General features: G+C 37.1%; 2 protein-coding genes across 2 annotated transcripts; one reads left to right on the top strand and one right to left on the bottom strand.

Annotated features, from left to right (window-relative positions):
* Positions 1–17: 17 nt before the first annotated feature.
* On the bottom strand, positions 18–8,020 carry slc5a8l (solute carrier family 5 member 8, like). Its single transcript, XM_077197942.1, has 15 exons — positions 7,445–8,020; positions 6,768–6,833; positions 6,499–6,550; positions 5,343–5,410; positions 4,777–4,931; positions 3,983–4,123; positions 3,742–3,871; positions 3,572–3,660; positions 2,755–2,867; positions 2,588–2,655; positions 2,350–2,436; positions 1,902–2,092; positions 1,173–1,282; positions 989–1,077; positions 18–425 (listed from the first exon to the last, which is right to left on the bottom strand). The coding sequence occupies exons 1-15, from the start codon at positions 7,796–7,798 to the stop codon at positions 306–308; spliced, it is 1,833 nt and encodes a 610-aa protein (XP_077054057.1). The 5' UTR covers positions 7,799–8,020; the 3' UTR covers positions 18–305.
* A 3,418-nt stretch (positions 8,021–11,438) lies between these two features.
* On the top strand, positions 11,439–15,286 carry tshba (thyroid stimulating hormone subunit beta a). The gene is made up of 2 exons (XM_077199932.1): positions 11,439–11,621; positions 14,932–15,286. The coding sequence occupies exons 1-2, from the start codon at positions 11,463–11,465 to the stop codon at positions 15,223–15,225; spliced, it is 453 nt and encodes a 150-aa protein (XP_077056047.1). The 5' UTR covers positions 11,439–11,462; the 3' UTR covers positions 15,226–15,286.

Genomic DNA, 15,286 nt, shown 5'->3' with positions numbered 1-15,286 from the left:
ACTCAGTGAGTTTGACATGTAACCATTTGTCAAATTTTATTTAAAAACAATTCAGATTTAATACAAAACATTTTACTAAATATAGCTGTGTAAATTATTCAAAACTTGATCATAAAAATAGCAGAATGTTTAGAACAGCCCATATACAATACAAAGTAGCCCACTGGCACAAAACTAGATGCTTCCTATTAATATCTTGATTCTGTTATGGGAAGGTTTAAAATAACTAAATGTATTAATTAGCAATTTCAACATACAAAAATACAGTCATAATTTACTATTTACAATGTATCTATATTTCACATCTAAAACTTTGTGATCGTCTCCTTGTGGTCTTTTTCTTTCAGTGCAATTTCATTGTCATAGAAAACTGGACTGTCCAGACCCTGGATGTGCTTTGGCTCCTTCTCAATCAAGTCTGACACCTAGACAGAAAAAAAATATGCAATGCAGTTAATAAATGTCTTTTGCAAAGCAGCTTTACTAAAACTTCAGCAATGAAACAATCAGAACAGTTAAGCATCTAGAAAAATGTCTATTTACTGCAGGACATTTCTAAAACTTTTTATATGTTTGCATTCCTGCAATAATTTAACAATTGTATATACAATTATATAAATATTTCACGTTCAGATGACAACATTGTCAAAATGATCTCTGTTCACACGCATCCGTGAAAACAACTAAAAACAGTTAATTGTGCTGCCAGGCCAGTAGCTGGCGATGTCACTTTTTAAAGAAACACTACGTATTTTATAGTTTACACAGAGAACATTGTGATCTCGTTTTCAAAAACGTGCACTTTAAACCCCTTTCAAAAGTTTGTGTTTTCAGACCTCCAAAATGCTGTAGTAAATGAACACCAAAACTCATAAAAAGTTTTCAGTTTTTAGAAAACGGTGTTGTGTAAACAGCCCCTAAATTATGATCTTTAATCCTGCTCAATTTTTTGGACCGTGTTTGTCACACTGGTAATAAAAGGTCTTACCTCTGAGTCTGAGTTTCTGCAGCCAAAGCAAATGAGATCTGACTTTCTGATAAAAAGCTCAGGTCGAGCTTTCTTCTGCTTACAGCCACCTTAATTTAAAAAAAATATATATATATATCAGAGTTTAGGGTCAATCTTTGAGTGTTACCTAACCAATGGGCATATGACAAAAATGTCATCTTACCTGAGATTGCACTAACGCTCAGTCCTGTGATCATGGTCACCAGTATGCCCACAGGGCAGAAGTACAGGTAGGACAGAGAATACCAGTTGTCTGCCAAAGCTGGTCTTGGCCTGAAGGACAGCATGACACAGTTGCAGTTAGCTTTGATGTCAGTGTACTTGTTAGTTTTTGAAATATAAGCGGTAGGGATTTCATTAAAACAACAGCAGAAATAAATAAATATTTTTATATTAAGAAATTAATACTTTTATTTAGCAAGAGTGCATTAAATGCAAATTAGGGATAGTAAAGATGTTTATAATGTTACAAAATATTTCTATTTCAAATAAATGTTTTTTTTTTATTATTCATCAAAGAATCTTGAAAAAAAATTATGATGGTAACAATGTAACATTGGTAATAATAATAATAATGTTTTTTTGAGCATCAAATCAGCATATTGGAATAATTTCTGAAGGATCATGTGACACTGAAGACTGGAGTAATGATGCTGAAAGTTCAGCTTTGATCACAGGAAAAAATTACATTATAAAACATATTAAGAAAAGTTAGTTTAAATTGATTAAAAAAAAATCACAGTATTACAGTTTTACTGTATTTTTGATCAAATTAATGCAGCCTTGGTGAGCAGAAGAGACTCCTTTTAGGAACATTAAAAAATCTTACTAACTCCAAACTTTTTATTAGTTATTAGTTTTTATTGTGTATATATATATATATACTACTAACTGTGGAGTTGTGGTTTGTAGGACTGTGCTGAATGGTATCATAGTGGTGGTTTCATTCAAGTCCTGTGCAATGCATCCTTCCACACTCAAAGGAAGGCGGAGGATCTTCTCAGGTAAAGGAGGATACAACTGAGCTCCAATTCCCACCCATAACGTTATAACCAGGCCGGAAATCAAACCAACTAAACCTCCCTGTTGAAAACAGTACATCATTAATTTGTATGAATTTTGTTTGGTGTTATAAGTGCAAAAAGTACTTTTTGTTTATATAACAGTCTCCTTGAAATTTATACCAAGAGCTATTGGTGTGGATGTAGCATAACAAACATTATTGGTCACTGATGCTGTAGAAATACCCACTTGCTGTGGAAAAAATGACTTAGAGCACCTTTAAGACATTTTGGTTATTTGTTTTAAAAAAGTGACACCTGAAATATATAAGTTCTTACAGTGGAGTTCGCACAGCGAAAGAACATGCCGAGCAAATAAAGGCCCAAGAGAGGTCCACTGATCATACCAAATATGGACAGAGCTGCCTGTGAAGGAAGGGATTCACAGCATGTCATTACAGTCTGTTATCAGCAGAGGGTGAGATAGTCAAAAAGGCAATGCATTGAATGAAACCTCATGCAGGGACATTATTGGAGTATAACATTAAAATGTGCTTTGTGTACAGAATAGATTTACCTGCAGTATATTGCCCATCATAGAGGCGACACCTGCCATTCCAATGCATACACCTCCATAGAATACACCTAGTGATGAGCAGTACACCGTTACACATCAACATGCACGTCAATCCATCATCGCCTGCTTCACTCTGACGTGAAGCCTGCAGTGTCACTGAAACTCACTCATGCCCATGTTGATCCAGGACTGCTGTCTCTCTGTCAGCCAGGGAAATGCTGGTTTCAAAAAGTCGGCCACTGTGACAGCCACCAGAGCGTTGATACTCGATGACACCGTACTGTTGAAACACAAAACAAAAGCTAACTGATGGTGTCTGATGTGTGACGTGATCTCAACAAAATTAACATTGTGTTGCATCAAGCCTTAAAAATCAGGATCCCATGCTCAGCTAAATCCTAATGACCTTATTTTTTATTTTAAGTACACCTTGATATTTCAAGTTATGTTTTAAACTTTAAATAAATATAATAAAAAATATTGAAATATTATTATGATAATATGTTTAGTAGTATTATAGATAAAACTATTATTGAAAAAAAACTGTCAATAATTAAAAAGTTATAATCACTAGAACATTTGTAATGTATTTAAATATATTTAAATGTTAATGTAAAAATGTATTTAAAAAAACGAAATACTAAATCATAATTCATTAAAATATACGTATATATTTGTGTGTATACAGTGTGTGTGCATATATATATATATATATATATATAAAATGTAGCACATTAACATTACAATATAGTATGAACATTTATAGTATATATATATATATATATATATATATATATATATTAATGAATTTGCATTATTTTCTGATTATTCTAGTAATATAAAATATATAGGCCAGTTAATTTTTTTTTTTTTTTTTTTGGGGTTTTAGGTTGTTCCCCCTAACAAAGACCTTGATTCCCGTTAGAAAGCTTTCCCAAAATGATCAAGATGGACTTATCTGACAGATATTTATGGGTTGTTCACCTTAATGTTCCACTGTAAGCTGCGGCCACAAACAAGCCAGGCAGTCCCGGGAAATCAGCCAGTATGTCCATCACCAGATAAGGAAGGAGCTGTAAAATAAATTATTTGGGCAGATTAATTGTAAGCATTGTGAGTAAAAAATAAGAGGTCACTGCTAGGGCTTGTATTACCTGGTCTGAAGCTCCTACATCTTTATTAGTGAAAGGATCACAGTCTTTATATATGGAGTACATGGTGAGACCAGAGAGCATGGCCAAACTCACTGTGACCCATAAACCAACCATATTCACATACAGAGATCTGTGTGGGCAAATATTGACAGGACACCAGTGTTTGCATTGAACATATGCAGTATTAGCTGAAGGAGCATGAGTAAAGTCTAATAATATCATTTCTTGAGTGAATACTCACAGCTTGGCATGAGTTACTGTCCGACAGGAAATGTAGCGCTGCACCTGTGATTGGTTGATTGAGTACATGGACGCCCACATCAGACTGCCGCCAACAACGATTGTCCAAAAACTATGACGCCTCAAAGGATCAGGATCAAAACTGGAGAAACATTTGAGAGGTAAGTCTATCTGTCCGTCTCTTTCTTTACACCAACTTTCTAACTATACACTATCATTCATTTACATTTACATTTATTCATTTAGCTGACGCTTTTATCCAAAGCGACTTACAATTGCTATATTTCAGAGGTCGCACGCCTCTGGAACAACTAGGGGTTAAGTGTCTTGCTCAGGGACACATTGGTGTCTCACAGTGGTTTCGAACCCGGCTCTCTCACACCAGAGGCATGTGTCTTATCCACTGCGCCATCACCACCCCATTCACCCCATTCACCACCCCATTCACCCCATTCACCACCCCATTCATTCAAAAGTTTGGGGTTGTACGATTTTTAATGTTTTTGAAAAAAGTATCTATCTAGTAATTAATTTAATAATTAATGATCTTTACAACTGAACTGAATTGACACTGAACTGACTTCAGCTGAACAACAGCCGAAATGCATCCTTTTCCTGTTATCGCTATAAAGCTGTTTTGAAACAATCTGTATTGTATAGAGTGCTATATAAATAAAAAGGTGACTTGACTTTAGACCAATTTAATGCATACTTGTACCTGAATAAAAGTATACCTTTTTTTTAAAATCAGTAGTGTATGTATGTGATCTAGTTTTCTAGCCCAGATTTATTTACCTGAATGTTTCCAAACGTCCTCCATAGTAGCTGTCATTCCAGATCTTCCCGAGTCCCCCCTGCAGCACAGCCCCGCGAGCGATGACCGCCACAAACCCACCCAACATGATGATCATCTGGAACACATCTGTCCAGATCACTGCCTTCAGCCCTCCCTGTTAACAAAAGCATATCCGCGTAAAATGCACAAATTGCACCATATACAGGGATGAGCACCTGAAGACCAAGAACAACATATAAAAAGCAGTAATGTTGGTGATTTCGAGTTACACTCTTTAAAAAAAGAAGTGGTTTTCATAGCAATGAACAATTCCAGTAAACAATTGTCAAAATAACCATTTTTTCTTACTGCAAAGAACATTTAATAATCTAACGAGCATATCTTCACTATAAAGAACCTTTTCATGGATGTTCTTAATGGAACCATTGATGCCAGTGTATTGATTGGAAGTTAATGCAAAACTAGTAAATGAGCCAGGAGTGTGTGGGGCATTTTCTGCTCTTGCCCTTTTCTGCAATCGCAAACAGTATGTACAATTGTGATTAAAGTGAATGATGTTACTGACCAGGGTGCAGTAGATGATGCAGACAGCCCCTGTTGCCACTAGCACTCCCCACAGATCCAGACCTGTGACTGCAACACAAGAGCTTATTTATAGACATTCATGTGTTAGTGGCCCTGTTTACACCTGCTATTAAGATCCGTTTAAATACAGTTGTAAACAGGGTCTAAAACGCTTTGAGCGTGTCCACTTTCGACTGCTTCCAGTAGTCGAAAACACATTTGACCAGATTGCTTTCATATGCCCTGTTTACACCTGGTATTAAGATGCACCTACTACTCGATCGGATCTCAAGTAGACAAGAGAGACACATTTCCGTTTACACCTGGTGTTTAAATCTCTTTTGTCCACTTTCAACTACTTCTGTCCTGATATCTTAAAGGGGAGGGTCTATGGACGGGTAAATGCATGGTCTTTTTTATCAGATCTTTTGATGTAATGGATGAAATAAGCTCACACTATTTAAATCCGGTCTAACGTGTTTCCTATAATGTTTACGCATAAGGTCAGAAGGTGGAGAGTAGGCGTCTTTTGCGGCTGTTCGACCTGAATTCGGCTGAAGACCCAAGTTTGGTTTGAAGACAAAAAAACGTCTCAAGCATAATATTCTCTCACTATTCCTGATTTCTAGCACACACACTCACAGCGTTCGGCTGGTCTTGTGGCTATCAGAGCAAAAACTAAAACTGCTGCTCTCCTTTTTTCCGTCGTCTCCAGTCACATACATATGTAAATAGTTTGAGCTTATTTTGTCCATTAGATCGAAAGATATGAAAAAAAAAACAATAAATTTACCCACCCACTTAAAGAAATCAGGACAGAAGTGGTTGAAAGAGGACAAAAGAGACACAAGGTATAAACGGGAATGTGTCTCCCTCGTCTGAGATCCGATCGACCAAAACGAAAAAAAAATTATTAATATTTTTTAAATTATACATAAAAGCTAAATAACAATTTGTGTAAGTATTTCTTTCCCTAAAAGTATCCTAGGTGACAGAAAAGTTTCTCTAATTGAAGAATCGCCCTTCTGCATTTACGTCCAAGCATTGTTTGATTTAATATACATGTGTGAAGTCATGGGGAGGCATTACTATTTCTTCTAGCAGGCTTTGTTAAATGGTTTTTGACATTAATAAATGAAAGATAGTTCTTTACTTACTCTGATTAAGTGCAAGTGCAGGGGCATAGATAACCATGCCTGTGTATAAAGCCTATGAGAGATAACATCACCCATTAGATGATTGAATAAATCTCTTTTGAATAAAATTTGTCAATATATTCAACATGTATGACTCTATGACGGGGAAAAGACATATAGCCTACACAACAGACATTGTTTTTCCAAAGTGATTCACGATGGCACAATCACTCGTCAGATGCATGTTTGGTTATGTATAAAGTCATGCAAGAAGCTAAAATCCAACTTACGGTTTGAGCAATATACATGCTGGTTCCAATCACTCGGATGAGCTTGTTGAAACGCATTTCCAAGTACTGCAAAAACAAGTGACCAATTCAATTAATTATTATCTAACGAAACAACAAATTTACATTATATAATTTACATCATTACACAAAACTCAGATTGTACGATGAACTATTACATACTGTTTTTTCTCAGATTAACATCACTGTTGTTTTAAAGGTTAATCGTATAGAATCGTGTGCTGATAACTTATCGGTGACAAGTCACATCACCCGTAGTTTTGCTGTTTTCGAAATACACTCAATGAATGTATTCTAACTCTAAATATATCATTTTTTTGTTTTCATTTTGATATATTTTACTTTTTTTATTTCATTTTAATTAGTCTTTTTCATATAGACAGTGACCAACTTCTGCACTTTGGATTATGCAATAAAGCACTTCTGACTATGAAATTGTCAAATCCAGTACAATGTTAGAGATGATAAATCTGTTTGTCAATAACCTATCCTGACATTGCCTTTTTCCTTTTAATCCTCTCTCTCTCTCTCTCTCTTGTCCTCATTGCATTTCCATCTATTGATTCTTTATCAAACACAGGCACAAATGAGGCTGTTTCCAGCCTGTCTGTATTCTCTGTCCTCGTGGAAACCCCGTGTGCCCAGAGTCACCCTCTTACCTCGTATGTGCTGGTGATGCCCAGGCGGTAAAACAGAGGCACGAAGAGTTCAGCGCTGATGATGGACATGATGGCATAAGAGAAGACAAAGAGCCAGAACGATGTGCCGTACATGTACGCCTCTGCAGGGGTGCCAATAACAGTTATCCCTGACATGAAACTAGCCGTTAGGGACAAAGCCACGGGCACTGCGGTCATCTGACGGCCACCCAGTAGAAACTGCTCACTGCTGACCTCCTTGCGTCCACGGATGGCTTGAAACAAGCCGATGCCCGCAGCAAAAAGGATCAAGCCGGCGAACACCACATAGTCCCAAACTGAGAACGTCGCAACTGGACCTCCACTGCCCGCCATGATTTGGAAAGTGCTCTTTGAGAGACCCTAAAAAGTTATATACCCGGTATCACGCTGGTCAGAAGGGATGTTCTGCTGGAAACTCCTTCCGAAGCTTTTGCCAACAGGAGGGCGAAACCAAGTAGCTCCGGTCAGTGCCAATGACTGATAAGAATTCAAGTCTTCTGCAATCTTGGACCAGCAACAAAAAAAACTTGGGTTAATGATCCCTCAAGGCCAGAAGATATATCAGGTTACATTGTAAAAGGAAGTGAATGTTTTTTATCCCTAATCTTGCAAGAACACTTTAGTCAAATTAAAATGAATTCAGGATGATGCCTACTATGCTTAATCAGTCAACCCGTAGGTGATAAAGTAACAAGATAAACCAAAAAAAGAACTAGGCTCTTTTAAGATCATTTTTAACAAGATCAGAGAACTTCCAGAAAATGACTTAACATACCACTAACATGTCAAACTCCTCAGCTCCTGGTACTGTTTTGAGGTTTACTTGAAATAAGACTTGTTTTTTTAGCTTAAAAAAGTTTCCTGTAGGTCGTGTTGAATCATTATCTATCGACGGTTCCAGGTAAATGAGAAACCGTGAGCAGCTTTCCAATCAGCTACAGCTTGACAGAAACAATACACGCGATAAGATGAAGCAATTATTAACTGCATATGAAACCAGGGTTCTACAGACGGTTGATATGAGCCAGCAAAAGAGCTGTAAAATCTCAGATAGACATTCAATGGCAGAGGTGTACTGTGAACGGGAACCTTACAATTCACGCCAGTAAAACAACATAAGTAATGGTGCTGTAACGGTTGAGGAAGTTAATCTGTGACACTGTCAAAACATCTTGATGCTGTGATGCTGTTATAGGTTCTCCAAGCTGCAAAACAATTTTTAATGGCATTCTTTCTCCTATTTGAGCGCTGAAGATACGCATCACTCAGGTGGAAAGAATTGCACACAAACTGTGCATGGATTTACTTTTCCATTTTCAATATTGTGAACTTTGCACACAAGATAAGACCTGCAAGATTTATACAATGAGAGCTTGGTAAATTGACTGAACTGACAGCGTGTATCTTTATTAAAGATCAGGTGTGTGATGATCTGCTAAGTGAGATGGCTTAATGAAGCCCATTTGTTGCCATGTTTGGTTATAATACAGCTTGATTTGTGTACATAACCCACATAGGATATACTTCAACACTGAGTATCTTAGGAACACCAAAAAAGTGTTAAATGAATCCTGTAATTATTGTGGAAAAGTGACCATTTATAGGGTATGTGTTTATGCCAAAGAAGGTATCATACATTGGCAACACTGACCCAAAAGGTACTGTGTAGGAAAGGAAAATCCCAAATGAGATCTCAGTATCTCAACTGTTTCTCCTATACTGCGAAAGCTGTTGGTTCTCAGTTAAGTCTCATACTTCTTAGATTTTTCTCCTGGAAAAATGGCTCTTATAATCATATGTCTGTTCATGAGATTAAATAATACCTCAACAATGTCTCTTGGGCTACAAAGTTGCAAACAAAGGTCAGAGATTGTAATAAGTAATGGCTTAAAATAGCTTCCAAGAACAAAATTAATTCTAAGAATGAGAAAAAAAATGTAAAATAAATAATAATTTGTATACTTTGTGTCTATTTATGTATTTGGGGGGGGGGGGTCACTTGCTTTTAATAATTTTTTATTTTTTTATTTTTTTTATGTTTATTTTGCAAGTCATTTTAGAAGAAACATTTGAGACTTACAGTAAGTTGTAATTTAAATGTAACAGAACCGAGAACATGAAAAGCCGCAACCCCTCCTCTGGTTAAAAAAGCCTTACTAATTGAGATGCAGTGTGAATATTTAGTAGGCCCTTAATAGTGACCATGCAGCATGTAAATGATTTGATTAGAAAGGAGTCATTTTTATGCATGCTGCACAGTAGCTGATGATAGAGATGAAAGAGACAGATAGAGATCAGGTTCTGTGTCTGTATAAGAGCAGCAGCCTTTCAACACGAGCAGATTTAACCAAATCCTCCAGGTAAGTGGTCCTTTTGATTTACTATATATTACACTGCTGTTTGGCAGCCAAAAACTAGGAAAGACACATTAAAGATAGCAATGAGATTCTGTATGTATTTTTGAGTTATAGTCCAAAAAGTGACTTTCTCTTGGCTGACTCTTTTTCATCATATGGACAGATTTTCTCTTTGCAAAACTATGCTGTTCCAGGCAAGGCAATGGAATGCATTTTTTGAATTTTTTCTTTTTTCTAGACATGCATTAGACCAGGGGTTCTTAACTCTGGCCATCAAGGTCAACTTTCATGCATTGTTCCGACCCTAAACACACCTAAACAAGCTAATCAAGATATTCAGGCTTACTAGAAAGCTACAGGCTGCAGGTGAGTTTGATCAATGTTGGAGATAAACTCTACAGGAAAGTTCAGGAAAGACCACGAGTGCCAGAGTTGAGAACCCCTGCTAATTAAGGTTAAGAGTAGATCAATTTCAAAACGTCTCTCCAAAAACTCGTTTTTTCCATTCATCAGTGCTCGTCTCTGCAGTCTTGCGGCGCCTCTCACTTTTACTGCATAAACGCTTTCTGTGTGAATGACCCTTTATGTTTTTTTCAGTGGAGCTACGAAATCATAGAAGCCTATTTCCACCACATATGAAAACAATTATGCTTTGTTAAATCAGAATTATGACATAAAAAGTCAAAATTATGACATGCTAAGTAATATTTATAAGATGAAAAGTCTACTTTGTCAATTACGAGATGAAAAGTCAAAATGATGACTAAAAAAGTCTTACATATGATATAAAAAGCTAAAATTATGACACACTATGCCAAAATTATGACATGCTAAGTAATAGTTATGACATACTAAGTCAATTTTGAACTTTGTTTCAGAATTATGAGATAAAAAGTTGAAAATTATGACATAAAAGTCATGGCAGTCATCCCATAATTGTGACTTACGTCATAATTTTTTATTTTCATCTAATATAATTTCTTCTTTTTATGTCATAATTATACAAAAGCATGATTTATTTTTCTTGTGTGGTGGAAATAGGCTTCCATGAAATTATGATTGGAGTTAACCTGCTGTGCCCTTCAAGTGGAGACAGAAATATTATAATTCCGAGTTCTGAGCACACGAATGACCGAGCATAGTCGAAATTTACGGGTGGAAATATGCATAATCTATATAGAGATCAGTGGGCAAGTGTGTAGCGAATGATGTTAATCACTCAACTTTCACAGTTTGCATCACATTTAGTTGTGATACCATGTAAAAAATAAGTGATAGAAATTTTCATAATTTTGAATTCAGATGTGGTTATTTGGATTAGTTGTTCACAAAATATTTCGACATGTCATAATAACTAATGCCCGACTCTGAGATAAGAGTTTCCCAGATGCACTTGAATTCAGCATAACAAAACCCTGGAAACCACCCACAACAACAAGCCACAGTGGCAACTTGTGCAATCATGTACTATCACCACTCACATTTCACAATAAATGCCAAATCCAGTTTAAGATGACTTTTAAATCATGTTGCCAAGTTTACTATGTCTATATTTGTGATTTTCAGAGTCAACTTTTCATTACATTCACTGTAGTTCTCCATATCCCACTAACAGACATCCTGACACCCTGCCAGCTATAATGTCTCCTCTGTATGTGGTTGGCATGCTGGGACTTCTGATGAAGATATCAGCGCCTATGTGTGCCCCCACTGAGTACACCATTTACATCGAGAGACAGGAGTGTAATTACTGTGTGGCTGTCAACACCACCATCTGCATGGGCTTCTGTTTCTCCTGGGTAAGCAGACAGTGCTAGGACAGAAAGTGAGGAGGGTTTTGTAGAGAGCAGGATCCAATGAGAGACGCTCCAACATGCAGTGTGACAAGCTGATTTTAACAAAAGATGATTTCTGTCTTTGTTTACTCACACCCATGCCAAACCTGTGACCTTCGTTCTTCTGTGATACACAAACGGGATTTTTCCATTCCATTTAATTTCATTTTGTGCTCCACAGAACAACAAAGATCATACTCTCTTTAAAGTAAATGTTCATTTTTGACATCTATTGTTCCGGGATTCAAACCTTTAAAGGGTTAGTTCACCCAAAAATGTAAATTCTTTCTGTGTAGATGGCACTATTGTACTAGCAAGCTAGTCTTTTTGCCTTTTGTTAGTTCATTTTATAGAAGACAGAGAGGAAAAACTGTACCTTTTCCAGAAAGTATTGATGATAGTGACGGTAATGCATCAGAAAATAAGGCGAAAGCAAGAAGTTGGAGATCAAGGAGGATAAAAGCAGTGAGGGTGATAACAGAGATGAAGAATATAAATCATAGATTGTTGTGGAAGTCAGGCATTTGAGTACATTATCCTATGCCAATTTGGAAGATGTGATCCATACTACAATCAGAGGTCAGGAAAGACGCCACTGCCTATCATACACATGTAGTGTATAAAATCCAGTTATACACTAAAACAAATAGTCTTGTTGATTTTCATTCCAAGAAAGAAACAATGTTAAAGATTTGTTTGATGTTTTTTTTTTTTAAACACTAAGACATGGTTTCACTACTTTCCAGGCAGTGAAGTTACATCTGAATTTGTGTCAAGTTTTGCACATTTTCACATGTAAGTTCCAAATGAAATATACTAGCACAATGGAATGTTAAAGGGTTAGTTCACCCAAAAATGAAAATTAAGTCATTAATTACTCACCCCCATGCTGTACCAACCCCGTAAGACCTTCGTTCATCTTCGGAACACAAATGAAGATATTTTTGATTAAATCTGAGAGGTGGATCACTGCTACATAGTCTGCCAGAGGGAATGAAACTTGACGGCCCAGAAAGTCATTAAAGAACATGTTTAAATATTCCATGTGCCTACAGTGGCTCAACTATAAGTTTATCAAGCGACGAGACTACTTTTTTCCCGAAAAAACCCCCATAAATAACGACTTTATTCGACTATTCCTTTTCTTCCTTGTGGGCCTGAGACGAGAGTTCAAGAGATTTCCACGACGCATGCGCGAGAACTGAGAAGAGGACGTTCTTCTTCTAATACTTCTTGTTCAGTTCTCGCGCATGCGTCGTGGAAATCTCTTGAACTCTCGTCTCAGGCCCACAAGGAAGAAAAGGAGTAGTCGAATAAAGTCGTTATTTATGTTTTTTTTTTTCGGAAAAAAAGTATTCTCGTCGCTTGATAAACTTATAGTTGAGCCACTGTAGGCACATGGAATATTTAAACATGTTCTTTAATGACTTTCTGGGCCGTCAAGTTTCATTCCCTCTGGCAGCCTATGTAGCAGTGATCCACCTCTCAGATTTAATCAAAAATATCTTCATTTGTGTTTCGAAGATGAACGAAGGTCTTACGGGGTTGGTACAGCATGGGGGTGAGTAATTAATGACTTAATTTTCATTTTTGGGTGAACTAACCCTTTAATAAAGCCTTTTGATGTTTTTTGAAACACTAAGACCTTTCCACTACTTTTCAGACAGTGAAAATCCATTTAAATGTGTGTGACGTTTCAGAAAATTTACCAAAATTATTTACCCAGATAGGAAAAAGTCAGTTATAAATGACGGCGCCGTAAAAAAAGGTCAAAGGTCAGATTTTGGAAAATTATTTTTTGCCTTAAATTCTTTTCTAGCTGTGATTTCATAATTAATCCCAAAACTGTTAAAATGTTAAAAGGGTTTAAATGTTCTTTACACTAAGAAAAACAAGTAATCGTTCACTAAAAGTAGGGCTGCACGATTAATCGAAATGAAACCGCACGCAATTTACCACTGATCACAGAGCAGTACGTCACTGACAAGCTGTGCATAAAAAAATCGCAGCCTTTGCAATTTCATAATCGCAACTATCCAAATCGGTTGAAGGGTATTTTCCATGTTAATTACGATTAATTGTGCAACCCTAACTAAAAGTTTCTTTGATGAACCAAAAGTATTCTTCTATAACATCACAACAAAAAAACACATTTTTTTACTAACCATTTAGGAATGTCCTGTTGCATTCTAAAAGTTGTAACTTCTTACCGAGTCTCTCCATCTGTGTCTGACTCCGGTTCAAACATGTAAGGCTGAACACCGTAACTGACAATTTCTGACATTTTGCCTGCGTGAGATTCTCCAGGTTTGTTGTGGCTGTATTTGAAGCGTGCTGTAAAGGCTCCGCCCTGTTCCAGCTCATTTGCATTTAAAGGGACACACACAAAAACGACATGTTTTTGCTCACACACAAAATAGGGGCAAATTCGACAAGCTATAATAAATTATCTGTGTGGTATTTTGAGCTGAAACTTCACAGATGCATTCTGGGGACACCTGAGACTTATATTACATATTGTGAAAAGGGCCATAATAGGTCCCCTTAAGACAGTGGTCTCAAAATCAATTCCTGGAGGGCCACAGCTCTGCACAGTTTAGCTCCAACCAGCTCAAACTCACACCTGCAAGGACGTTTCTAGCAATCCTGAAGACCTTGATTAGCTGGATCAGGTGTGTTTGATTAGGGTTGGAGCAAAACTGCGCAGAGCTATGGCCCTCCAGGAAGTGAGTTTGAGACCACTGCCTTAAAGGGTAACTAAACCCCTGGTCAGAGCCTGACTCCACCCACTGGCAATATTTGAAAAATGCTGGAAAAGTGGGCAGAGCCCAGCGGAGGGGTGCGTGCACCTGAGACGCATTTGTCTGTATGGAACTTGCCTACCTCAACAACAACCCCTTACATCACGAACCACCCCAAACATCCAATAGGAAAATTCAACTGCAGTAGCCACCGTTCAACCTGAAGAAGGCAGCACTCAGACGTTTTTACACCATATATTATAGAATTAAATCACATACACAAATGTCAAAAAAGTTACTCGAATCAATGAACAGTACTAATAAAGCCCCATTCTTACAGATCATTAACTAAAAAAAGTTGGTTTAGGGTTTAGTTACCCTTTAAGAGTATTGGTTTAAGAGTGAGTAAATTAATTTAATAAACAACTACTTTAAGAAATAAACCGGGATATTCTAGATCATAACCTCAAATATTTTCTGAAATGATTCAGTGGCAATTTGGCTAAATAGTCATCTCTACATTCATCCTATAGGACAGTAATGTGAAGGAGTTGGTGGGTCCTCGTTTCCTGGTTCAGAGGGGCTGCTCCTATCAGGAAGTCGAGTACCGGACGGCCATCTTGCCTGGATGTCCTTCATATGCAGATCCTCACTTCACCTATCCAGTGGCACTTAGTTGCCATTGCAGCACCTGTAACACCCACAGTGATGAATGTACCCACAAAACCAGCAGCGCTGCAAGGAAATGCTCCAAACCTGTCCGTCATCTGTACCCCGACCCCGAGGAGAACAGCTACATCCAGCCATATTGGGAACAATACGAGTAATCTTTGATAATTCCTTGATTAAAACTTAAATTAAAACAAAATGTGTGTATTGTAGCAGTTG

This window comes from Siphateles boraxobius, unplaced genomic scaffold, assembly GCF_051911475.1.
Source record: "Siphateles boraxobius isolate OS27281-9 unplaced genomic scaffold, OSU_SipBor_1 41, whole genome shotgun sequence".
Lineage (NCBI taxonomy): Eukaryota > Metazoa > Chordata > Actinopteri > Cypriniformes > Leuciscidae > Siphateles > Siphateles boraxobius.
The sequence above is the reverse complement of the archived record's forward strand: the minus strand, read 5'-3'. Positions and strand labels throughout refer to the sequence as shown.

Coding starts and splice junctions, on each gene's coding strand:
- slc5a8l (XM_077197942.1), bottom strand. CDS start 7,798: ATGGCGGGCAGTGGAGGTCCAGTTGCGACGTTCTCAGTTTGGGACTAT. Junction 2,868..3,571: donor GCTTACAGTGGAACATTAAG/GTGAACAACCCA, acceptor GTGTTTCAACAG/TACGGTGTCATCGAGTATCA. Junction 1,078..1,172: donor GAGCGTTAGTGCAATCTCAG/GTAAGATGACAT, acceptor TTTTAAATTAAG/GTGGCTGTAAGCAGAAGAAA.
- tshba (XM_077199932.1), top strand. CDS start 11,463: ATGTCTCCTCTGTATGTGGTTGGCATGCTGGGACTTCTGATGAAGATA. Junction 11,622..14,931: donor TGGGCTTCTGTTTCTCCTGG/GTAAGCAGACAG, acceptor TTCATCCTATAG/GACAGTAATGTGAAGGAGTT.